Source organism: Corvus kubaryi, unplaced genomic scaffold (genome assembly GCF_017639235.1).
Source record: "Corvus kubaryi isolate FWS band 111438036 unplaced genomic scaffold, C.kubaryi_AGA036_p1.0 37382, whole genome shotgun sequence".
In the NCBI taxonomy this organism is placed as follows: domain Eukaryota; kingdom Metazoa; phylum Chordata; class Aves; order Passeriformes; family Corvidae; genus Corvus; species Corvus kubaryi.
The window spans coordinates 7,279,809-7,306,663 of NW_024581124.1; the positions used below are offsets into that span (position 1 = coordinate 7,279,809).

The 26,855-nt window shown below is 44.8% G+C and overlaps 1 protein-coding gene across 3 annotated transcripts in view; it reads left to right on the plus strand.

Moving 5' to 3' along the window:
• The window catches only part of TMEM132C (transmembrane protein 132C), a 193,023-nt gene that overhangs the window by 132,757 nt on the left and 33,411 nt on the right, over nt 1-26,855 (plus strand). For all 3 annotated transcript variants that reach the window (XM_042034988.1, XM_042034986.1, XM_042034987.1), the window contains one exon: nt 7,117-7,300. In XM_042034988.1, coding sequence (XP_041890922.1) covers nt 7,117-7,300 — 184 coding nt within the window. The remainder of the gene's footprint in view (nt 1-7,116; nt 7,301-26,855) is intronic.

Genomic DNA, 26,855 nt, shown 5'->3' on the forward strand with positions numbered 1-26,855 from the left:
TTGCCTGAGGGCAGAGCTCTGGCACAGTCCAGTGTCGGTGCCCAGTTAGTCCAGAAATCAGCTGGTCATGGCACCAGCAGCTGGCACATCTTCACTGGTTGGAAGGTGGAGGCTGAGCCCATCCAGCTCACAAATGGATTTAGTAAATGGAGGGCCTTGTTCTACATCAGCTCCAGGGGTACTGTTGCTTCTAAGTGGGATGAAACACATGCACAAGATGTTTGTGGTCAGAAAATCTGTTATCTAGGCTGCTTTGTCAAAGGTGTTCTCCTGCCTCTGAAAATGTCTCACTGGCTGCTCCCAAACTGTTGAAGTCAGCAGTTAATTGGGAATGATAAAACATCCTTTGGGGTATTTGATCTCATCGTGCTGCGTTTATCAGGCTGAAAGAGCCATAAAATCTACGGCTGATGATCGGATGATTCTGCCTTCCTGTCTGCATTTGAAAGCTCTGGGTTTGGAGTGAGTCTCTCTGAAAATATCTGCTCAGGGACTCCTTTCCAGTGATGTCCCTTGGAAGCTTTTCAGTGCTTGCACATTTGCTGTCTCCAAAAGAGGAAAATACTGCTTACTTACAGTGCTGCTGGAGAGGTTCCAGTGCAGGATGAATACTGAGTAGAAAATGTCCTTCTCGGAGGCAGGAAGAGATGATGAATCACTGCGAAAGCTTATTTCTTGACCGATCTGCCTGTGTATTTTGTTATCTGAAATTATAATGAAGACATTAGCAGCCTCATCTCTTGAGCAAACTGAATGGGAAGCGAAATGAAGTTGGGAGATGATGGCAGCTCAGGACTTGTGTTTGCAGGCAGCCTTTTCCCCATGGCACCAGGCTGAGGCAGAGGCTCGCACGCCTGAGTCTTTTGGGAACAGGGAAAAATCAATCTCATCTACCTTGTGCCTGCGTGTGATGTAGTATCAGAGAAGACTAATGAGCCTGCTGTCTTCACTGCAGTGTTTATTGGTGATTAGTGACCTTAAAAAATGCTCTGCATAGAAGGAAGACGTTGGCGATGTACTGTGATCCCCAGTCAGGTCTCCCTCCTTCGGGGCCTGTCTTGTTCAGCGTTCTGCCTGTCCAAGAGAGAGCAATTCTGCTTTTCTGTACTCTAATTAGCAACATGACTTTTGCTCTTGTTCTCAGTGGAACATCACTGAGATTAACATCTGTAGGCAAGGCTTGGACACGTAATTCAGATGCTGAATTCTTATTTCTGAGACTAGAAGAAAAAGTTATTCTTCACCTTGTTCCCCTGGGACATAAAGGCACAGGAATATCCCACCCTAGGCTCTCTCTACCTTATGCCACCCCGACAGTGCATATTTAATCAGCTGAGAATTGCCCTCCCGCATGGCAGCTCTCAGCAGTTGAACCATGAGTGCTCTTCAAGCCTTTCCTCAGCCCTGCTGCAGTTGAACCCAGCTGGGATCCTGGGGCTCAGGCCCAACGTGATAAAGGTTCCACATCGTGCCTGAAGCAGCTGGCAGGCACCAGAGGTTTTTAGAGCTCCATGATGCCTAATGCCTATTGATTTCATTTTAGCTGTAAGGATCTGTATCTTCTTGTCTTGCCTGAGGTCGTTAAAGGATGCTGTGGAGGAGTTGGGAAGTGAAACGAGATTTCCTGTCCTAGTCCAAATACCTTAATCAAAAAGCTGTGTTTTATATCACAGTTTATGACAAGAAAGCCAAGAAACCTTATTAACTAATCTAACTCTGATCTGGACTGTACAAAGAAATCAAGAACAGCATTATATCATCCTCCTGGAGATACACACATATATTATGTGATGGTGATCAAGAGTTTGCTCCATTGTACCTTGGATATTTTCCTTTGAAGAACTTCATAATACTTTTAATGTCGTAGATTTCCATGAAATTATGTCCTCCCTATCTGTTAGTGTCAAAGTAGATCATCCTTTTCTTTCTCCTCTGCTGATTTTTATGGTTTAAAGATGAAAGCTAGGCGGATATTGCAAAATAAGATATTTAAGCTGCATTTTGTCTCCAGTAGTTAGCATTACTCTGTAATTACTACATCCTTTACCCAGTTTTTCAAGGTTTTGTAACAACTTTTATTAAGGACTTGCTGAAAGAAACTTGTCAAGCATTTGTACTCCATGTGAACAAGTGTTTCAGGTGGGCAGTGGTGGAGCAGCCAGCTCTGGTGGAAGGTGTCCCTGCCCATGGCAGGGGGTGGAACTCGGTGACCTTTAAGGCCCTTTCCCCCCAAACCACTCTATGTTCTTTAAAGTCATCATCAGTCACCCTTTCCAAATCAATTTGTAATTCTGTGTGTTGCTAACTTTTCTTACATTGCTGTGGTTCCCCCTGGCCCCACGGGGTGTTCATTAAAGATATCACAATTATCAGTGGTTAGGAAAAGGTGCAGAAGAACAGGAAATGGGGAAGTGCAGGAACAGAGGTACACAAGCCCTGAACCCCATTCCAGCCTTTTCCAGGATGGGAAGAGGCCCTGGTGTCTCTCAGCTCTGGGGGAGTGCAGCACAGATTGCTCTGGGGTCCACTTTGACCATCAGCGCTTTTTTTTGCTGGGTTTGTCTGGTAATAACATGCTTCAGTACATTAATTTTAGTGAAGAGTGAGATGTGCACTGTAACTGAGGGATGATGGGGTTTGTACTCTTCTCCATTTTTTATGTCATTTGGTAAGTGCTGATCTTGCATTAAGATGTCACTGTCAAACTGGATAGCATTAAAGAAGAAAGGAGTTGCTGAATTTCCAGCAGGTCGAAGTATTCTCGGATCCCTAGGCACTTTCAGTAAAAATCTGTTGGAATAAAGGATGGCAAAAAAATGTTTTTAATCTAGGCTTTTTAAAATTTCTCTTTTGAGAGCCACTGTAATAAATCGAAATTATTGATTTAGCCCGTAGCAGTCCTAAGGTTCACTCATTTAAGAGTCGAAACCGCTCTGTTACTGAGAGCAATAACCCAGGCTGTGAAATCTCTCATCAGAGGCTGCTGGTCCGCACCTGCAGATGGGCATTCAGCGAAGATTTCTGTCTGATTGCTGTCTGTGGATGGCTCTGCCATCAGCTGAGTTCTCTGCCTGCTCTCCGTGGTGATTCTCTGCCTCCCTCCCCCCTGCCCCTGGGAAAGCCTTTGCAGCCTGGCCTGGCCACTAATTCTGGGCTCAGTGGTCACTAATTCTGGGCTCAGCTCAGCCCTGGCCAGGTTTAACATTGCTCCACCTTTTACCAACCCCCTGCAGAAACAGAATCTGTTTTGTGTTCTGTGTCCGTGGTATTACCCACATGGGGAGCCTGTCCTGAGCTTATCATGGTTGTGCACCCATGATAGCAGGTTTTAAATGCCCTGCCTTGATAAAAGGGTTGAGTACAGCTTTTGATAGAGCCTGGTCATCAATAGAAGAAAAATCTTCTTTCAAGGGTAAATATTTCTTAGGGCACTGAAGGTTTGAATGATCAGTAAGCAGTTGCAAAGGAATGCTTAACATCATACTCAAAAATATTCTAAAGTCAGAAATCTTGGTCCAGTTAGCACTGGCTGATCTCCCAGGTGCGTGTGCTGCCCACACAGCTGGCAGCAGCTGGCGAGTTGCATGGCATTTTCTCCCGATGTCACTTCTGTTTTGCCTTTTATGCATCTTTTATTATCTTTCCATTAACAGAACATCTCCATTCCACCTTGTTTTTCTAAAACTGCGCTGCTCAGAAGCATTCAGGGGCTCTGCTGCCCGTTCTCCTGGGGCAGCACTTCGCTGCCAGCCTCTGCCAGGAGTAAATTACCCCATCCCTGACGTGCAGGCTCAGCTGCTGGGACCATAAGCAGCTCCTCATCGCTGCCCATCTGCCCCAGCAGGGAGTAGCTGTGGGTTCAGCTCCTGGCTGATGTTTGCTCAGACCCACCCTCCCAGGGGCTGCTCAGCACATCAGAAGGACTCTTCACTCCCCTGTGCAAGCACGTGCTCCAGCCTAGCCCTGAATGATTAGGATTTTTGTAAATTAAAATAAATCCAAGGAGTGAACTGGCCCAGGGGAGCTCTCAATCCAATCAAATTAGACTCATATATCCACCCTGGAGCAATTCCTTAGAAGCCCTGCCTTCAGGAAGCTTCATTTGTAATCACTACATGCTGTGTACTTTAGAAAAGTTTTATAATTACTCGCTGTTCCGGCTGCTGAGCACTTCTAAATGTTGGATATTAAGGAACTGCTGTTTCAGTCAGTGAACAAGCTCTGAACATTAAATGTGCTTCGCGAGAAGCATTTTTTTCTCAGGCGTTACACATCTCTGAAGGCATACTTTCTTTCAAGTGGATGCTTTCCCAGCTGTTGATCATCTCTCTGTTTCTTCTGTGTGAAGAGAGAAGGAGGAAACTGATGATGGCGTGACATTGGATAAAGGCTGGTTTGCTGTGGAGGGAGGTGGCTACTTTACTCACAGATGCAGGCACTGGAATGATGGTGCAGGCCAGCCTGGGAAAGCACCAGGAAAAGCTTTGTCTTGCACCATGCTCGTTTTTTGACATTGTTGTGTCACACGTTTTACAGAAAAAAATATTTTAGCATTGATCAGAGATCTGTAGATGAATTTTGGTAGCATTTTTTACGGCCCTCCACCACTAAAGCAGCCTGTCTTTGTCAGGGGTGCTGGGGACACTTGGCCAGAATAGCTCAGTGAGTGATTCCAAGTGCTCAGGGAGAACTGGCAATCCAAACTGGCGGGTGTTCTGTAAAAGGTGGTAGCAATCATTTCTTTCGCAGAACAGCTCGTCAGAAACATGCCCCAGGCACAGGATGGTGCTAGGGTGCTGAAGACCATTTCTAGAATCGGGTGCTGCGGTTGCCAGGGGTTAATAGAAGATTTGCAGGGGTTAATAGAAGATTTGGCAAAACACAGATGGGTTCCTTAGCTGTGCCAGCCTTCCACACGACCCTGAGTGTGTCACCAGCCCCTCCTGCAGTCCTGGGAGCAGAGCTGGGACACCGAGTCCACAGGGAATGGGAGGAGAGGTCTGGGAGTCAGGCACTGGCTGGAAATGAGCCCTCTCCCACTTCAGATCTCACCTCGAGCTCTCTGGAGCTGCCAGCAGAGCTGTGGGGCTTTTGTTGGAAAGGTGCACGTTTCACATCTGCTCAGGGGATCTTGGGGGAAATGCATGCAAACGTCTTCATCTGGAGACCTTCCCTGACATTCATTAACTCTTACAACAGCTTTGATGAGTGCAAAGATTTATTCTGCATTTGGTGTAAGGGAAAGCCCTGAGATAGTCAATCACATGGAAAAACCTTTTCTCTGTCAGGTACTAGGAATCAGAACTAGAAATGGTGCAAATAATGTCATTTCAGGTGTCATTAATCCAAGGCATAATGGTGCCTTTAGCAGCTAAATGAACGCTGCAGCTCAGGTGATTCAAGTATCTTTGCATATGATCAAGTTTTCAAATAAATTACCAAGTTCCATCCAGTATATATTCATTTTGAGGTGTCCCAGAAGTGTGTAAACCACAGTTATTGCAGTTGCCTCGTATTTACAGGCTGTAAGATTTATTTAGTGGGAACCCTTCAAATGGCAATAGGCTGGGCTTGAGTTATGAATTGCTAAACCCATCCATCTATCACATTACTACCCAAAATCACTCTCTAAATGCAGGCAGGGAATGTGCCACTATCACAAAAGTGGCCCAATGTCTCTTTTGACACAGCAAGAAAACAGCAAGGGAATAAATTTCAAGCATTAGGCAGTATTAAGGCTTTTCAGAGGGAGCCATCCTAATGAAAACCCATAATCAAAACAGTAATTACCGGGGGAACCATTTGCTTTCAAGGTAATCATGCAAAGTAAAGCACAGAGTATGTCTTAAGTGGCAAAAAATGGTGATTTCTGTTCACAGGGAGAAAGAAAGTCTAGCACTTGAGAATATAAGTGCTTTGTACATGATCAGTTCTTGATGGATTTTTCCAGAAATGGGCCTTCATGTCTTGTATGTAAAAAAGAGAGGAAGAATTGAAGCTGTTACGTGATGAATGCAGGCGGAGGTGTGATGAGGCTGGCACTGGGTTACTGAGCTAGGAAGTTACCTGTCATTCTCTTCATTTTCAATTCATTTCAGGTTAGGTTAGATTGCAGTAATATTCAGTGGAATATTAAGGCTGTGGGAAGACATTTGGAAAGTTCCAGAAAAGTTAATGTATAATTTCTAGTGAAGGGAACTTAAACTTTTTTTTTTTTTTTTTTTAAATTAAACCAGCAGCTAGTCCAGCAAATTTCTGTCATATATTCTTACTATTTCTGGTGTAGTTAAAGAAATTTCATGTGAGGGAAACATTTCCAGCATGTCTTTTCTTAATTTTTATTCAAATTTGCTTACTGAGTTCATGGTTTATTTTACCTGCCACAGCTTTGTTCTTTCTATTTGCTCTCAGCTGCCTGAGATTTTAATTTAGAGAGCACCTCTAAGATTGGACTAATAGTGTCATTTTTTTCATTTAATCATGTTAATTGTTTTAATGGCTTCCCCATGCCAGCTACACTGAGCTTCATTGCTGAGGATTTCTGTGATTTTGGTGGTGGACATCTTCGGGGAACCTTGGTTTTCTCTTTGACTGCACTAACTCCGGGTTCCTCAGTCTTCATGAGCTGCACTGGCCTGAACTTTGGTTGATCAGAGTTCAAATCCAACTCATAATATGAAACATATTTGTGAAATCATACAAAACATGTGATGAAGTGTATTTTGCCTTCATCAGCTGCAGTAACCTGGATTCCATCCCTTCACAGTGCCCATAGTAAGAGCAGCTGACCCCTTTATCTTTAATCCCTTTCAAAATACCATAGCAACAGTTGCACTAATCTTCTGAAGACCCACTTGCTTTGCATCTTACTACTTTTTTTGTAATGTAGTCAGGCACAGGGCAGTAAAAGATACATGATCTCCTCATCGCTGCTCCAGCAGGGAGTAGCTGTGGGCTCAGCTCCTGGCTGGGTCAGTTCGTGTGCTCTGAAGTAGCTGTGGATTGGGAAAAGTCCTCCTGAAAGTGTGATACCTGCACTTCCCGGTGACTGATTCCCTTCATTTGCCTTCTTCAGAGAAAGTAATGGCTCTCCTTTGCCTGTTTCCCTCTCCCCAGAAGCACCAGTCTGTTCCACGAGGTCGTGCAACTGGGCTTTGAGATCGCCAGTTTCAGCAGCCTGTCGGGGACGCAGCCCATCACCTGGCAGGTGGAGTACCCCCGCCGGGGCTCCAGCGACATCGCCCTGTCCGAGATCTTCATCTGCCAGAAGGACCTGGTGGGAATCGTGCCCCTGGCCATGGTAAGAGCCCCTTCTAGCTTTGCTCCACCCTCGTGGGCCGAGGAAACCTGTGCCAGCCTCAGCCTCAGCATCCTCAGCTCCTCTGGGAGCATCCCTCGCTCCGTGCTCTGTGCACGTCACAGCTGCAGTTCTTACACGGCAGCCACAGAGCAAAGGGGTGCTGCCCCTTCAGCCCTCTCCCTCAGGTTTAGTCCCTGAGTTTCTGGCATGCCAGTCTGCTTTCTCACAAAGCCAGGTAGATCTTCCTTCCCGCTTCTGATTGCCTCTGACTCGCAAGCTGCAGAGCAACTTCAGAGGGCCTCAAGGACCTTCTGCTAAACTCCCAAGTTGCTTGGTCCTTAGTAGGCTGAGGCTGATACCAATTCTTCTGCCTGATGCCCTAATAGTGTAAGAACTTTTGGTTTCAAGTCAAAAATAGAAAACAATAATAGCCTCAATAATATATTTAAGAATCATGAAGTGCAGACTTTCATTGGGATGAATGCTTTAGGTTAAAATCCACTTTCTCTGCTCAGCGTTTTAGGAAAACAAGGAATTTCACTGGGTTCTCCAGCATCTCAGGTGTGCTGTTATTAGGCAGGCATTTTATTTTCTGTTGGTCAGGATTTGGAAGTACAGTTACACATACCTCTGTGCTTCTTGTGAATTTTGCCTCTCCTATGTATAATCTTGGTGGCAAAATTCTGGCAGTCTTTTATTTGAACAGTGTTCAGCAGATAATTAGATGAGTATTATTTCCTGGAAGTCCCAGGCTTCAATATATTCTCCCTCTTTGAAGAGTAAAACTGCTGCTCCTATCAAATGAGGTCATGGCCAGCAATTTCCTGATCCACAGTCTGTTAAGTCAGCAGAAAGCCTGTACTGCATTCCAGATCTGAGAGGGAAATAATTGTCCTCATTACCTGTCAAGTTGAACAGAGAATATTTATTAGAGCATCTGTCCTCTAAGGACTGGAGAATGTGCATGAAGAAGAATTTTGTGGTCAGATTTTATTTTGAGATAAATGCCTTCCACTACCAAACAATGGACATGTGTCTGCTGGCAGACTTCGTGTCTTCTTGCTCAGTTCATGAAAGAATTCATCAGCTTCTTCTCTGTATTCCATATCTGAGGGAATCAAGATTTTAATCTGTCCTGTCAGGGTGTAATGCCTTTGCACTTGCATACAGGGTTCTTGCAGACTTGTGTCTATTCTGCATTAAAATTCATCTGCCTGTAAGGGTTCCTGTGAGAACTGGAGGTCTAAATGGATGAATTTAGTGTTGTATATATCATGTAAGGAGAGATCCTTTATTCCCAAGAGATTGCCAGTAGGCACTGTGGGTTCAAACAGAGGGTTCAAACAATGAAATCATTAAACCTTTCTCCTCACAAAGCTTTCTTGTGTTTATCTCATTGCTGTACCTTGTGATAACACTTAGCCAGAGCCAAAATACCCTGTGTTACCAGAATCCAGTTGGATAGAACACCAGAGTGCACTTGGCTTTACTAGCAGGATATTGGTAGAGAAAGGGAATCCTCAGTTTCCTGCAGCTAACACTGTGTGTCCAGCCAGGGCGCTTTCTTCATGCAGGCACTGATCTCCAGCTGAGCTGATTACCTGGCAGCTCTCCTGCTCAGAAACGAGAGTCACACTGAGCACAGACAGGGTGATAACTGTATCTGCTGAGAAGCCAGATCTGAGTCTTTATCCTCGCTGCCAGAGGAGCAGCAGCACACGCTTGTGTACAGAAATTAGATCTCAGTGTTTAGCAGCAAGTGGGGTTTATAATCCTCTGGAGGGGAAGGTAGATTTTGTTGATTCAAGCGTGGAGTGTTCCCGGGTAGAACTGCTAACATCCAAAGTCAGAGCAGTCCTTGCACACTTCTGAAAGTGACCACAGAAAGGAGCTGCCCAAAGACCCTGCAGTGTCCCAGGATGGAGGAGCTGCTCAGGTCTCTGCATGGGTCTGAGGGGGGCCCTGGAAAGCCTTGGGAGGACGGAAGCAGCAAACTTCTGCCTGGTTTGGGTATAGCATAAAGGCTGTCTCTGACCCATGGACTACAGCTTGTCTCACTTGAGCCATTCCAAACTTATGAAGCAGGAAGGATCATGTATCTTTTATTGCCCTGTGCCTGATTACGTTGCAGAAAGAATAGTAAGATGAAAACCGAGTGGTCTTCAAAAGATCAGTGCAACTGTTGCTATGGTATTTTGAAAGAGATTAAAGAATTGACATTGTCAGCAAGAACTGAACCTGAAATTTTAAAAGAGCCTTATAGGACCTGGATCAGTGGAGCAAGTGGTAGGGTAAAGCTGCTGGAAAATCAATGGGAATTCATCATGTAGTCAAAAAAGAGAGTTTTAGCAGAATCCATATTCCATGTGCCTAAATAGTGTGTGCAGGTAAGGAACAGCAACACAGGGATGCTGCTACAGGGAAATAATAGGAGCAAGAGACTGGGCTGACAGTAACTGTAATAATTTTTTGCCAGAAAAAAATGACACATCAATTTGAGCGAAGTGTGTTTTTCTCCCAAGCTCAGAAGTTAATCAGTCTGAGTAATTTTGGAGGACGTGTCACCCTTCAAGGTAGTTGGAGAGGAAAAATGAGACAGAAAAGTTAGAAAGATGTAATTTTAACTGGCTTGTTGCTTTCTAACTCTAACATAACAGAATTTTAGTTAAGTACAGTGCATCAAACTAGATCCTAGTCAGACATGTACTCTCCTTTCCAAATTCCTGAGTGTGGCACTTGGTGAAGCCATCCACTCGATGTACTTTTCATGCAGGCTGTGTGAAGGCCTACGAGGCTCCCTCCAAGTGTGAGATTAAATTTACATTGTTGTATTTCCATCACTGAACAGCAGTAATTACTAAGGCAAGACTTGTGAAGAGCTAATGTCATTTATTAGACCTTCTGATAGAGATGGGAACAAACAGATGCTCTTGCAGGCACACACTCCCTCCTTCAGATCTCTTGACTCACTTAAATCCCAGCTGCTGTGAGATAGCATAGCTACAGAAACTGGGGCTTGTAAAATTCATCCACTAGGAGAGTTAAATAAGAAAATAAAATAATTTCTTAAGGCAAACCAGAAAATATATCCCACTGTCTGTGGACAGGAAAAACCTACTGGCTGAATGGTGCCCTATTCTGGCTTTTCTAAATTTCATGTTACTTGTTGCAGGATCAATTAGGAAAGTGCTTTCATAGGACCTTAAATAATTACCTGCTAAGCTGCTTTTGAAAACCTCCTCAATTAATCACAGGTAACCTCAGAATTAGCCAATTAAGGTGTACAAGGTTGCTTCACTTGCTTTCCACAAAGTTTTCTAAGATTTCCATCCTGCCAGGAGCGAATGTAGCCAACTCTGTAGATTCTGCCTCTTGGCGCTATTAAAATACCCCAAATGTACATCTGTAGTGTGTGCACACACAGGAATCGCACTGGAGAGCTCTGTGTGTCTGTGTTCAGTGTGAGGCCACGTTTTAGGAAGCTCAGGCAGAGATTTCTTTTTGTGCTTTAAATGGATAATGCGTATTTTAAACACTACTAAATTTTGTTTTGGGATAGAACAAGGTGGAAAACCTGTGTGTAAATGCATTGTTCAATACTAATATTAAAGGAGAGCTCCTTCATGGGGGGAGGATGGGGAATCAATGCTTTAATATTTATGCAAGAGCATCTGGGTCCCTGTATCTGGAACTGGAGCAGGAGTCCTTCACCAGCAGGGTGCACTCCCTCTTAAGTTGATCTCTAAGTGTGACTTGCATTAAATACAGATATTAAAATGCTGAAGCATAAACTCGATGTCAGGAGTCTATTCTGAGAGTTCTACTCTAAATTTACTTCAAAGGCCACTTGTCACCATGGGAAGCCATGCAACTTGCTCATCCATGCATATTTCCTCTTGAAAATAACACTCATTTTCAGTGGGTCTTTCGGGTTTCACTCCTCAGCCTCTGTGATCCACTGGTGACTGCTTACAAGCAAAGCATGGCTGGAACAGGCTCAGGCATTTCTGAAAGGTTCTTGCTGCTGTTTCACGTGCCCAGAAGTTTGTCTGTTCTCCTCAGCTGTACCAGTGGGTCTCATCAAACCTATAATAAGCTGTCTCTGCATGTCCTGCCTTTCTGCTGGCGGGAACTGATGCACCCACTGCTACAAACTGAAGCATCTTTCCCCTGTGAAACAGCATCCTGTGAGCTGCTGCTGAATCCAAGTTTGAAGTTTTTATGCAGAGTAGCCTGGCCATGGCAGCATCAGTGTGTAGCTGAGACTCTCAGCTGCTCATTAGGCAGTGCAGTTCCTCGTGCTTTTTGCTCAGTGCTAAGTTGTTCATTAGGAAGTGCTTGTTTTGCGTGTTTCTTTACGTTCTGAACTCAGTGTGTTGATGTTCCTGCTGCAGAAGCAGGGGATGGACCTGCTGTGGAGCTGTGACTCAGCCAAAACCACTTTCTGACAGTTTTTATGTGTGCTTGTTAACTGGCTTTCCATTAAAACAGAGATGATCAAAAACTTAGCTCCCAAAGCACTGTTGCTTTATGTACACATTTATGTCTGCTCTTCCCTAAGGTAAGGATTTTTTAAGGTATTTCACTGTAATGAAGTCCCTGCAATACCATTTTAAAATATGGACCCGAATAAATAGAGTTTTCATGCCTGCGCAGTCTGTGAGTTCACACCATAAAGCTCTATCTAGTTCAAGGTCACACAAGTGCAGAATTCTCACTCTGGTTCATCTTTCAGTCTTGATAGAAGTGGATGCAACAGGCACTGAGGAGCTTTCCAGAAGGAAAAATCCATTTCCAGATTTGCTTATCACAAACAAACAAATGAACAAACACATCATCCAAATGAACAAACACATCATCCACGTGTCAGACTTTTCAGCTGCCAGGTATTGTCTCAGATAATTCAGTTATGGATCGCATGAAATAGACACTGCGAGTTGTAGGATGTTTATTTTATGTAAAACTGAGCTATCACTATTAATACACCAACTGGGACAGCTTACAGCAGCTCTGCAGCCCTGACTAACACCGTGAAGTCAGGAGTGTCGGGAGTTCAGAGGGGGTGTTGGTGAAAGAGCAGAGCCACAATCGCCTGGGTGAAGGGGGAGACACAGAGATGCCTTCTGTGCCTCCCATTCCCACCACTGCAGGCTGCAGTGCTGCTCTGAGGAGATAGCATTGCTTCCTTCAGATTTATGGGGACAGAATTGCACTGACTGTGCCCCTGCTCTCTCTTGGTATGAGCTGAACTCAGGAGCCCCGTGCCTGCTGGTAAATCGGCCGTGTCCCACAGTGAGCTCGGCTGGCACTTGCAGTGCTTATTGATTAATCTTATCTGGGAAGAATTGGCGTTTTTTATTGTCTGCCCATCAGGAAACAAAAGCAAAAAACGGATGAACCGTTGCTCATTGATCTCAAATTGGTCAGAAGATGCAGACAACATAAAGAATCCAAAATGACTCAATTTAACACTGCTTTTTAAAGTCCCAGACATCATTTCTACAATCCTTGCGGTTTGTCTCTAGTTTCTGTTGTCCTCTTCTTTACTACAGTCACATTCAGTCCTGCCTTTTGCAGGAAATGAGAATGGATCAATAAAGCTATCTCAGCTGGCTGGAATTCATATTTCCATTGCATCAAGCTGTATGTCATTTTCTGTGCAGCACAAGAGTGTGCATAATTTCCTCTTCCAGCATCCCCCCTATCTGACAATGCTATGGAATGGATTACTTCGGGATTTTTAAGATGCTGAGGAGAGGTGGGGCCAGCTAGCTTCCATATTTTTAAAGATCTCTGAGAAATATTAATATAAGGCTTAATAGATGCTTCTTAGTCTTGAAAGGAGGCAAACCCTGCTAACCAAACAAAAAATTGCAGAACAACAAGGGTGTGCAGTGAGAGAGCCAGCAAGTAAATTATTGCTGCTTGGTGTGCTGGAAGAGGAGTGTCAGAAACCTGTAGAAAATCCTGTGTGTGAGCCAAGCTGATCAAAGTCAGGATGTTGGTCAGGGCTCACTGAAACTGAGCTCCCTGAATGGGAAGGGAGGGACAGCACAGCTGACAGAGGGACACAGGATCCCACTTGTGTCAGTCCATGGCCCTGCGTTGTGTAACGTGTGGAGTCTGGAGATGGTGTGGTTCTTGTGGTGTGTTTTGGGGACCGCTCTGAGTGTTGGTTCAGGTTTGTGATACTGCTCCATCAGAAGAAGACATCTGAAATAACAGTTAATATTTGAAGTGACAGCTGATTAAAATTCTGATTGTTTAACATAACCACAAAGGCAATTTCACAGCTGCTGCACATGTGAGCAGAGCCAACAGAGAGGGAGGGAGCTCTGGTCCCACATGATGGTGCCTGAGAAGGACATTCCAGGGCTGGGTATTTCAGTGCTGAAACTGCTCAGGACTGTGTTCAGCCTGTGTGCCCTCCCCTGCTGCCCTCACAGCCACACCAGATGGAGGAGGGCAGAGGGGCACTTCCCAGAAGGAGCAGACCAACTTCAGAGGCTGATGTTGTGCAGAAGTTTGCAGCTGAGAGAGAACTGGAATTTAAAGGCAGAGAAGTTCCTGATTTGCAGGACTGCAGGGTGCGTTGAGCAGCTCAGGCTGTGAGCAGAGCTCTGCCATGGCCAGCCCTGCAGGCAGGTGCTCGCCTGGCTGTGCCTCCTGCAGCACGGAGCTGCTCCTGCCAAGGGCTGCAGAGGGGAAAAGGGAGATGGAAGAACGTGGCACGGCTTTGTCTGGGAGCTGCTGCTGCAGCTGGAAAGGGAATTGCACTCAGCAGTCTCCATCGCTAGACTGGGCCTTCTCCTCTGGAATTAATGTACTGGTTCTCCCTAAACTGGAGTTTTCTCATTAGCTTTAGCTGACAAATGATTGCCTAGACTTAAATCATAAATACACATCCACTGTCCAAACTAATTCCAGGCAACAAACATTTGTGGTTTTCCCTGGAGAGTAAACGGGCTCCACCTCCTCATGCTGTCACTTTGAGGAGGTGACAGCTGAGCAGGGGCTGCCAGAGCAGACCAGGTGTGTTTGCAGACAGAGCTGGTTCTCAGCCAGCCTGAGCATTAGGTGGGATAGCTGTGACCCATACAGAAAAACAGGAGGGATTTCTCTTAATTGGCATCTTCTAATGATGATTTTGATCTGTAAGGAGAGTTCTGGTGTTTCTGGGGGATGCCTCACTCTTCACAGCCAGGTGAAACATTTGCTTAGCAGAGTCGTGAATTGTTTAGGCTGGACTCTAATTAAGGAGGTCCTGAGGTGTTACAGCCTGGGCAGTGAAACGATGGAGACAACGAGAAAATGCTTTACTCTAATGGGATATAATGAGGGAGCATGGGGTTAAAAATCACCATGACTTTTATAAGCCTCAGTGTTTTAATGAGCTACCCCAAACCTTAAAAACCCAGGAACTTTTCACCTTCGATTTGCTGTGGATGCCTGTTTGCCCTGCCCTGCTCTCCGTTTACAGTTCATTATCCAGACAGATGCTCATCACTGAGGATGTTTGTCATGGAATTCATTAGGAATCTGTACTTTAAACTCAGTAGTTCTGCTTGAGGGAGATAACTGCAGAAGGCAGGACGGGGCTCAGCTCAGTGCAGAGGACAGAGCTGGCATTGTGCTGCTGGCTCTCTCTTCGCCCTTGCAGCAGCTGCTGGAGGACACGGGGAGCAGCAGTGGGGAGGGGATCTCATCTATTCATAATCCCAGGACCAAAAGGGTACCAGAACCTCACCAAAGTTTGGACCAACAAAAACCCAACTTTTCTGAGCTGGACAGGCTGTGTGCAGGGGCCCTCCTGCAATGCCCCAGCTGTCCTTGTGGTGCCATGTGCTGAGCAAGTGAACAGCCCAGCCCTTGCACTCTGTGCCCCATTGCTGTGGGGTGTCTCCAGAGCCCAGTTAAACTGCAGGGCCTGGCAAAGGGAAGCCACACAGACACTGAACTGGTCGAGATGGGTTTTCCCCTCAGAAACAACTCATGCACCAGCACCATGGCACAACCACCACACTGGTGAGAGAGGGAATTTCAGCAGGCAAATGGAAAAAAAGTGCCACTGACATTAATTTTAATCAGGTCCCAATCATCTGATTTGTCCTCGGTATTTTTTTTTCCCTCTAGCAGGGCTGATTGTCTTTCTACAAGATTTGTTACCTCACAGAACAATAATACAGGCTGTAATGATGTAATTTATGGCTGCAATTTGCTTTTGGAAATCCTCTATTAGTGAAAAATAGCAACAGTGCAGTTTTATTAATTACAGTAGGTGACTGTTGAATGCTGAGTGTCAGTACCAGAGGAGTGACTGTGTTGTGCTCTGCTCCCCAAGGCCCTGTAGGAGCAGAGCTCTGTGTCCTTTGGAGGCTGTGAAATGAGTATTTGGCTTAAACTAAATAAGTGTAAAAATAATTCAAGTTCACTGGGAAGTTTGAGAAAATGATAGAGGGAAACATTAGCCTGTAAATTTGGTATTGAGAGACACGCCAGAGTGTTACTGCAGCACATAATGTGCTCACATACAGGATGGCTCTGCAGAATTGCACATTTATTTACACCTTCTACCCCCAAACCGCTGCTTGCAGTTCAGACCTTGAGGTTCATTACTGAGCTCTAGTCTCGGTGTGCCATGCCAGGGAGAAGCACTTCATCTCTTTTCTTTCTTTAATGTGGACATTTTTTACCTCGGCATAACACTTTTATTTTCATTTGCATAAACCAGACTTTACTGGGATGTAGCCTGGGGAAAAAGGATGCAGGCAAAAACCACCTTGTGTGATTTAAAGGTGAATTCTCTTCCTTTTGTGTTCTGAAACAGTGCACAGCTGGCTGAGGTCCAGAAGGCTTGCTATAACCTCTCTGTGCTCTTGAGCTCTCATTTTGGGGAGCTAACAGAAGGCAGGAGGCCTCCTGCTGCACAGATTATGTCAGCAGCAGAAACCAAAGCGATCAGTCTCAGACCTGGGCGTCCTCGGGAATCATTTTGTCCAGGCTCCTGCATGCCCGTGTGCCAAGGCTGGGAAGTTTTTACACAGCTTGCTGCTTGATGGAGCCAGCAGAGGAGCCTCTGGTTTGGCTGCTGGAGCTGGGACAAAATGTCAATTGGAAGCACTGAAAAGCAGGACTGAGAGAGGAGCTGCCAGCTGGCACAGGTATCCTGAGGCATATGTTTTAAGGATGCCTGGAAGCTTCAGGAGTGAGCTTGGTGTGGTAATAAATAAGTCATTCGAGACTCAGTAATTCCTCCTCACTGCTCTTACCTCATCCAAATTATGGGCTACTCATTAAGCACTGGGAGGCTCTGATCTGCAAAAATAGGAATTGTCTGGTGGGATGGGAGCCACATGTCTGTCTGCAGTTAGTTTCTGCCTCTCCTGGATCCTTGGCTCAGGCCCACAGCAGGTTGACTCATCTTTAAAATGGACATGTATCTCCTGTGTTACAATGCAAGGGTTTGGCTGACAGGAGTTCTGTACTGCTGATTCTTTATGAAGGAAAATTCCCTGCTTAAACATGGATGCTGGTCTCCCCTACGTCAGTACCGGCAGGGCAGTTGTAGCCCTGAAGAGTAAAAATAGGAGTAATTCCATGAGTGAAGCAAGGTTTGTGGCTAGAGGTGATGTCTTTTATTAGGCCATCCAACAGATGGAAGAAAAAGCCAAGCTCTCAAGCACACAGATCTTTATTCAAGCCTCTTTCAGCGCTGGAAGTTCTGTGAGATGCTCAGATAAAGTTAATGGTCACTGGGGTTGCTCCAGGTTATACTAACAAAGAAAACAGTGCTTTAAACAAATGGATTTGATCCCTTTGTCTGTCATATCCTGACTTAGACAGTGATCAGAGCAACCTCTTTCAAGGATGCTTCTCTAGCCAAGAGCCTCCAGCAGGATCTGGACAAGCAACCCCTGAAGGTAAAACATGTTTCTGCTGGAGTAAGGGGGAAATAATTGCATCTGTGATTATACATACCATATATATTCAATTTTCCTCCTTCTAGATATATGCCAGGTTCAGTTTCTATATCATAAGGCCCACCAGTCTATCAGACATGTGTCTGATCAATAATTCAATTTTCCTGTGTCAGTCTCTCATCTTTTTAACGGCAGTGGGTTTCTGATGTCTGTACAGTATCTGCTCTCATTAATGCAATAATCTTGTTCCTGCCCTCTGTGTGCTTTGCTTGGGTGGAGCTGCTGTGAAGTCAGTGAAATCAATAAACTGTTTGAAAAGGAAAAATAATCTAGGTACAAGGATAGGAAATAATAATGACTATTTCCTGCATTTTTATGACCACTTTTTCATGGTGGTTGCATAAGAATTCGTGGTGTCTTTGTTACAGATTTTGCTTATCGAAAATTAAAGCTGTACAGCCAAAATAAGAAAGGAGCAAGTAGAAAATTTCTCTTGCTGATTTCAAACCAGACTAAATTAAATTGAAATACTGAAGCAGAAGCTGCCTGCTTCACTTCCACTGTGGTTTAAATAGGACTCTGACATCCACAAACTTCAGCCAAGTGTATGGCCAGGAACTGAGGAACTTTAGGAACTTCTAGGACATGAACACTGTCTATTAGAAGGAGAAAGCAGCTCATTAATAATCCATGGCATATTAATCTACACAAATAAAACAAGTTCACAACCTCCACAGCGGCCATAAAAATCATCCATGTATCATGCAGGACCCCAGTTACTTAAAACAAGAAATTGTCCTTGGACTTAATCCTTGCAGTCCATAAAGCATTTAAAATTACTTCACCTCAGTCACAGAGTTCAGACCACCCCTCAGTCCGAGCAGGACAGTGCCCTTTCCTTGGAACAGCCAGGCTGGGAAAGATTCCGCCTTGACTCTCCAAACGGAGTCGTTTATTCACTGTCAGGGTGGTTTGCAGCACTGTACAAAACTTGGTCCCTGTGCACTGAAATCTGGGGGCTCCACCCAGGAGTGGGTTCTAGTAGGCACCAGATTTTCATTGACTGAAAAGAATTTCAAATTTGGTGATCAATAAAGGGAGTGAGGACAGAGCCGCTCTGCACTCGGGGAGATGAAGCACAGAAAGGCAGATTGGAAACTGAGCTGGCACAGGTTAATGTGGGAGAAGCAAGGAGAGGATCCAGGTGCCTACACGTAGGGTCTAACCCATGAAAGGTGTCAGAGCCTGAGCCATCTCTCCAGGACTGCCAGGGCTGACACAGGACCTCCAGGAGACCTGGAAGAGCATCTGGAGCCAGGGGTGGTGCCTGAGAGCACGGCATGGCTCTCTGTTCTTAGACACTTCAGTCTTCTCCCAGACTGCAAATTGAGGGTAGGATCTGCTGTGAAGCATGACCCCAAAAACACCTTCTTTTTTTTTTTTTTTTTTTTGTCTCTAACTGTATGGATATTTTGAGTGTACAGTTTAATCTCTCAGTGGAGGGTCACAGAAGAAGTGCTTGGGTCTGACTACAGGAAAGCACATTAGTGAGGACTCTTTGGGGTTTACTCCATAGTGCCTGGTGGGATGGACCTTGGCTTTACTGAAAACAGATGTTGAATTCAGTGGGGTCAGGCTTTGAAAAATTATGTTTGCAAAATATTTACAGTAAGAAAGATGTGGGATGGAAATGTGTCATAGATAAAATGAAAAGCCCTGCCTCTGTCTGCCTGTGATCAAGTCTGTGGCTTCTCTTCCTGCAGAATGCCTCCCAGTCTTGTTTCCATAAGAATTCCTCCCATCTCTACAGACACGCAGCCTGTGGTCGTGTGTCCTGATGCTCTTCTGTGTGTTCAGTCTGCAGCTGCCTGTTGGTGACAGCCATTACAGCATTATTATTATTATTATAGCTATAAAGCCAACTGTAGAACGGGGCCACAGGTTTAACTGGAATGAACATGGGAAGAATTTCAAATTGCTGATGAAAATTGCCTTTTCACAACCAGCTGTATTCCCACAGTGGTCACAGGCTGGAGGCATCACCAGGGCTGGGCTGGCTCTGCCTGATGGGGGAGCAAACCCAGCTTCACCAGGGGGCCGGTCCCAAGTCACTTCCTCGGGTTCCTAAGGAAAGTAAATGACTGACAGATCTGGATAAAATGCCCTTAAATTGACAGATTTCATGTCTTTATACAAGAAAACAGAACTGTAAGCCATGGAATTGTGTCATCAAGGAAATACTACACAGTTCCATCCATGGTTTAAGCACCCCTGGACTGGCCGTCATCAAATCACGGGTGCCCATTGCCTTTCTCTCCCATCCAGGCTGCACCAATATTCCCAGTCCCATCTGGGAGAACCTTAATGGGACCGTTCAGCAGTGCAGAAAACATGAGAGGTGCTCAGCACAGCCCAGGGCTCCCTCAGACCATTATTCCTGAGATGTCTGAGCAAATGAAAAGCTGTTCTTGTGATGACAGAGGCTGCGATGTGCTGAGTTTCTGAGGCTGTTTTATTGGCCTCGCTTTTGGTATCCCTAACAAGTATTTATCTTTTCCTGGGAATGTTGGGAGTGGCTGCATTCACTCAGTTAATGCTCTTAATATGTTTCTCTCCACTCTTTATTTTCCAAGCACTCTTCTAAGGGTGCTTATTAGATAAGAAGTTATATGTATGACTACATATTGCAGATGCTCTCGTATGTCTACCGGAGATGAAACGTGTATAATTTATGCACTGCATAAATGCATAAAACCAGAAGTTTTCAGGAGAACTTAGGACAGTTTATTGCTTGTATTTATCACGTGTAAGTGTATTCATAAGCACCTGCAAGTGCACTCACATCCATAAGCAGCAGTGCTCTGAAGCAGCAGCAGCAGCAGTGGTTCTCAAGTGTGTTGGACTCAGAATAAGGGCTTTTAACCTGTCACTGCACAGATTTTCATCTGTTTCCATTTTCTATGCTAAAAGGAACCAGTTACGGTGCTGGAGTTGGAATATCTCAGGTAATCGCTCACATCTCAAGCCATAACTCCAACTTTTCCTCTCTAGAGAATGTGTTTCCTATGTAAGTGCTTTCATTTCTAAGTCAATTTAAGCAAAATATTGAAAGTAAGGAATGAAATGTCATGAAGAGGAGCAGGTAGTTTCATGTGTTACAAATCAGCATCTTTTAAAAAATCCAGGGTTTTTGTTTTGTTTGTTTGTTCTTTATGTATAAGCTTGGAGAAATAAAATGTAGGCTTCTGCTTCTCATCTCCTCCAGTCACTTTTATGTCCTTACTCTGTATTTTAAGTGGTTATAGAAAAATGAAATGTGGGGTTCTGGTTCCCATCTCCTGCAGTTGTCCTTAAGATTTTTTCTAGGTTTTAATAGGTTCCAGAATTGTTTCCTTTGAAGTCATTTTCAGTTGCAGACTCTTCCTCCACACTGCAGGAAATACCATCTTTCTTTGCAAATGCAGATTGGCCACTGAATCCTGGCGTGGCTGTTCCAGTCATGAGAAAGCAGAGAGAGCTTTAGTGTCATATTTGGGGTTTTGGTGAGCTGTTCCTGATTGAATTTGGTGCCACAGCTCCTGAAAGGCAGAGAGGCCCCAGCCAGAGGCCCAGCACTGGTGCGACACACTACTCATGAGAGACACTCACAAAGGACAAACTGCACTCATGTACAGCTTTAAAGATGCTGAAGGAAGATGCAATCAAGCATGAAAACGTTGATTTTATTCCATGTCCTTATTGATTCGCTTTTCCCATCGCCTTCATGCGGGTTTTGAGATAAAACAGAGGTTTTATATATTAAAAAAAAAAAAAAAAATTAAAAGCCATAAGGGATGAAATCAAGACCCACTTAGCTACAGTGCTGCTTGGAGGTCTGTACTTCATAAATAAAAGTAATCAATTTCTTAGTTTTGTTGTGGTATAACTTGGGGCTGCGTATTTCCCCAAATATATTTGGAAAATAAAATGGAAGGAAAGTGCTTTATTCAGCAAGAAAACCAAAACCAAACAGTGTCAGATGGTGTGGGAATGATTTTTCTCATCCCTAGATCTGTTCAGAAAACCAGAAGAATCACTTACTCACCAAGATGTGCTGAGGATCGGTTGATCTGGTTGCTCTTTTTACCCCTTTTGGTGTAGAAAGTCTCAGCACAGTCTCTGCTCAGCACTGACAGCCAGCACGTGGAGCCAGGATGGGGTTGCTTTTAGAGAAATAATAAATACACCTAGCATTAATATTCAGGCAGTGGAACGTTCCTGGTGGAAATATTAATGCAAGTGCTTAGATCCTTATGTCACAAGGGAGAGGAAAGAAGATTTCCTGGTTAGTCTCAGTGCCTGTGGCAAACTCATACGGCTCCAAAATTAAGTTTTGAATTGCTTTTATGAACTGCATATGATAAAGTTAGTATAACAAATACTGTGAAGTAAATATTTACTTCTGAAACCAATTTGTTAAAAGAAATGGGAATTTGATTCTCAGTTGTTCAGAAGTGGAAGAAGTGACAGGAGCTTCAGAGGCGTCGTGGTTCTGTGGTTCTGCCTCTCTGGAGCTGCTGGATGTTAAGGGTTCTTCATTCCACTGGTTTCAAAGCTGAACGTGAAGAGAAGGGCTGGTTATCCCCCTCAGCAGAGAGCTGCCCTGTCTGCCAGTAGAAGTCTGTCCCATAAGCTCTGCAGAAGGGGCATTCAGCAGCCCTCAGCTTACAGCAGACTTTGTCCCTGTCCCTTTTGGAATGTCCGCCCTGATCACAGCCCAGGGCGTGCCCACTGCTCGTTTCCCTGCTGGCCAGAACATCCCTTATGGCCTTTACAAATGGAAGCTCATGCTGGTAAGATTTTACTTTTTTAATTGAAAATTGCTGAATTCCTGTTGTAATAATGTGGGTGGAGTCCAGAGCTCTGTGCCTGACCTTGGCCCGGTGTGGCCTTCGTGCCCGCACAGAGCTGAGCAATGCCAGTGTTTCACGTCGCTAACTGCAAACAGAACAAAGCAATTAGGTGCTCCAGTCTCCTCTTACTTTGGAAGGGATGCTCACTTTTGGCAGATGATAGAATTACATTTAGCAACACAGTCTGCCTCTGCTAAATCAAAGTAATCATTGGCGATGCTCCCTTTTGCACGTCTGAATGCTAACAGGATGGATTCACTGCAAGGAAAGTGGGGATTAGTCATCCAAGGATCCAAAGATATTTCTCTGCGTCCCTGTCTGTTAATATATTCTACATCCCCCCTTTTCTGTCTGCAGAGTGTAATTTATCAGGACTCAAAAATTCCACTAGCAGGGTAGTTGAAAACTGTACAAGCAGGGAAGAAAATGGAACGGTTTGTTGCTAATGTAGGGGGCCAGTAATTAAGATTTATCTTAATATGGAGACTAAACAGAGACAAGATCATTGATTAAAAGGGCATTGCATTTTTGCAGAACACCGAGTTCCCATTTTGAAGAGACACTTAGATCTTCATCATAAATTACACTGTTCACAAAAGCTACAGGGAAGATTGTGCTGGGCCCAGAAGATTCCCATCCCTGCTTTGCTTTCTCTCCTTCTGGCCCCAGGAAGCTGCCACTGTTTTCCTGGCAGTGGTCCAGCCCCAGGAGGAGTTGGTGAGGGGCCCCAGCCCAGCCTGAGCTCTGATGGGCTGTAACTGTCAGAGCCACTTTTCTGGGAAGTGAGGAAGATGAGTCTGAATCCCTTTCCTGTGTCCCTGGCTCTACATTTCCTCCCTCCATCCTCTTGAAGACTCCTGGAGACCCACAGACATCATGTTGATCAGGGTCTTCAAACAGATGTTGTGCATGTCAGGGACAGAACAGTGCCAGCCTCCACCTTTGGGTCTTTCCACGGGAGATGTTTGGGCTGTGTTTGACTTGCGCGCTGTTTGTTCTTCAGGGCAGGTGCTGTCCTTAATTTCTGTGCCGTGTGTATTGTTGGCCATTTAACAAAGATTTAACAGAGGAGATACCTCACAGTGCTGTCGAATGGAATTAGCATCCAAAAGAAACTTTGAGTTCCTTTGTTCTCCTGTCCTCGTCAGAAGCAGACTGCAGAAATGGCAACTTTTACTCAGTAAGTCTGTTTCTTATGTAGATTTTGAACGGCCTAATTTTTCTCCACAGTTAATTTGTTCCTTGGATAACATTTTCCTTGGCAGCGTGGACCTCAGAGTAGCCTGGATTCCATGTGGATCCATGTTTGGATGCTGAGGGGTGCTGTTAAGTGAGCAGGTTGTCCCCTGTTGGTTTCACTCCTGAATAGCATTACCCCGTTTCTTCTGCAGTTGATATCACTCATGAAGTAAAACCCTCATATTATAAAGTGATAAATGAAGCAGAGCAGGATTAAGATGTGATGGGCTGATAGTATTGGAGACAAGTGAAAGAGCAGCCCAAAATCCAACCAACAAAATTTGCTCTTCCCCACTCCTGCCAGAGGGTGACTCTGCCTCGGGGGGTCCTCAATCGTCCGAACTCCTTGGTCTGCAGGAACACTTCTGTTCTTCTGCAGGGTGTGCTGAGAATTTGAAAAGCAGAATGTCAGCTTCTTTCCCTTCTTGTACACACTGCCTGTGGATGTGGAGTGTCAGAGGACCCCGTTGGCAGAAAGCACAATGTATAATTTACTGTTAATCATAGGATTATGTGGATAAACAGAGTCTGCTGCCTAACAATGTTCTTTCATTAATCAGCTGTAATCTTAGCAGATTAATAACTTGAATCCACACCCGTTGTGTTCCCAGCCTCACAAATCAGCATCACAAGTGCCTGCAGTGCAGTGCAGCTCTGTGACTGCTCTGCCTGGGATGCTCTGGAGCTCGTGATGCACAGCTCCGCGCCCTCGCTGTGGTGTTGGCAGCTGGCATGTGCCGTTCACATCTCCCACATCTCCATCTTCTATTGCAAATCTACTGCTGGGGGTGTCACTGTTCCTCAGGGTGATGGGTTATCCCCAGCTGGAAGCACAGCCCAGCTCCTGGAGCTCTCCTGTGAGGGCTTTGTCTCCTCTGACTGCAGCCCTGTCAGCAGCCAGGACTTGCTGGGTCTGTCCTTGTTCTGTGAGACAAATGCTGGGTTGTTTTTCAGGCAGACAGTGCCCAACTGCCTCTTTCCCACATGCTCTTTCCCTCTCAAAACATAAATGGCATTTCTGTATCACTTCTTCAGGTCTGTGCCACAGGTTTGCCACTGGTGAGGTGGCATGGTTGTGTGAGGGACAAATCTGAATGCTGAGCTGTGATTACCGTCATTCTGGGAGACTCCACTCACTGAATTTTCAGCCTGCAAACAGGACCATTCTCATGACCTCAGGCTCCCATGGATTTCTCTTGATAACACCATCTAATCGGATTTAGAGTTTAATTAAACAGCTGTCACTTTGCTTCCTCATTCTGCCACAATTTAATGTTGAATTAGTCCCTACATTAGTCATGGCTGAATGCTTGCCTTCTTACAGTTGAGAGGTTGGATGAACATAAGGTTTGCTCTTCAGCTAAATCCAGGCAACTGAGGCTTGTATTCTGTATTCCTGCTCTTTGTGCAGAGCTCCTGCTGCCAGCAGTGCAAGTTCCCTGGCTGAAAAGGGATGGAATAAAGTGTGAGATTGCTGCAGAGTCAGCCGTGGGGTTACCTAACTCTGAATGACCAAATGTGAGCACAGCCTGCTCAGCTCTGCCTGGAACACATTTGCTTTAGGGGTATCATTTTCCCTTTCTAAGAAAGAACTGATTTTTCTGAAAACCAGTCCTGCAGAGTTTGCTCTGAAGCAGCCCAGTGAGGGCAGCTGTGGAAGGAAATGTTGAGGCCAATACTGCTGCTCATGGACTTTATCCAAATGAGCCCTGACACAGGCAAGAGCTGAGTACCAATGGAGGTTTATGGTGCTCTGGGTTGTAACAGCAGCTCCAAGGAGGAAAGCTTGGAGAGCTCCTCGAGGGTGGTGGTTCTGCATCAAATTCTGTCAGTAAAGTTTAAAGTAATTTCTAACACGCAAAATTCAATTATTTGCTTTCTAATATCTCCTTTGATACCTCCTTGAGCCTAACCACTAGAGTTTGCCTCTAATCATTAGAAGAAAAATTGTTCTTTAATTATACTATTTGTTAATTAAATATGTTTAAATAGTAATTATTTCCTTCATGTGTTGCATTCATTGAAGGGATGCCCTGGAAGGAGCCATCCTGACTGGGAGTTTGTAGATGTTCTTCAGACAAGAAAGCCAACTCTGCCTCTGCAATATCAGAGTCAGATGTTGTTGGGATTTGGGCATTGTGCTGCCAAGACAGTCTCCCTTGTTTCCATGAGGATTATCTCTGTGGCTCTCCATTTCCATTTTGGAGGTGCCAATCCTGGCTTTTTCAGAGTTTGCAATTCACTCACAGAAACTTCTTTCTGACCTGGATATCGATGCTTACTTACAGTTCATCTTCTTTCTGTTTTTTCAATTTACTCTACTTTGCTCATTTTTGAATTTCTTGGGGAACAAGTCCAAACACTGCCATCAGATGCTTTCAAGGGTTTTCGTCACACAAAATAAATTTGATTTTAAAACTTTAGTTGCTGCCTGCACAGAAAGTAGATTAGTTCTTGGGGGATTTTAAAAATTAAAGAATGTGGAAATGGCCAAGACGTTGTGATTTTTAAAAAGTGCCTTCATTTTAAATGAGTTCTTAGTCTCTCTGAAAGTTTCTTGGTAATCTTGTTTGTGTACTCCCAAATTAGCCTGCAATCAGGGCACTATATTGCATTTAAAAATGGGACACAGAAACCACCACCTCTGCTGGCTGTTGTATTTGCTGTGCTGCTGGAGAACAATTGTCCTCCTGATGCTGCTTGGCATATCCTTGAAGGTGGGATTGCTGCTTGTGCTGATCAGTGGACAGTCAGGGGTGTGCAGGAGGTGGGAAAACACAGGGAAACAAATTTGGGTGCTGAGCCAGAGCCGTGTGTCTGTGGCTGACGTTCAGGGTGCTCACAGACAGACAGACAGACACAGGGAGTCTATTTGAGCTCGTTTTATTTTTATCTGTTTCAGTTCAGCTCTTGGGGAGTCTTGGGCCATGGATGCTCTCCTGTGCTGTTCAGAGTTTTCTGTCAGTTGGTGTGTGGTGCAGACAGTGAGCAATTCTCCCTGAACTGCCTTTGGCTTTATTGCAGCAATAAAGAGGGAACACAGAGGAGGCAGCAGTTGTGCCATGAGGCTGTTCCATATACAGGGATACAGGATACACGTTGTTCTATTTTAGTTCTAAACAAAAAAGACAATAAAATCAAGGCTTTGTTCCTTGGTCTTTATTTCTGGTTTGTTTTAACTATCACAGGGCACTTAGAGCCTGAGGGAGGGAAGTGGCAGAGCTGAAAATTGCTTTTAGTATAGTGTGTAATATATTAATTGCTCCTACATCAGTATTTCCTAATCTGTGTAATACCTGTGAGTTATGGCTGCTTTCAGTGGAGGTGAAGGCAAAAGGTTTCCATCTCTGCTCGGAGCTGGAGCTGGGTGGGTACCAATCCCTTCCCAGTGCTGAGGATCTCTAGTGCTGTAATGGTACCACCTGTGAAGCCGTGAGATAATACTGACAGTATCTTCCATCTCCTTTGTGCTCATCATGAATTTGAAATTCCTGGTGTTCGTAT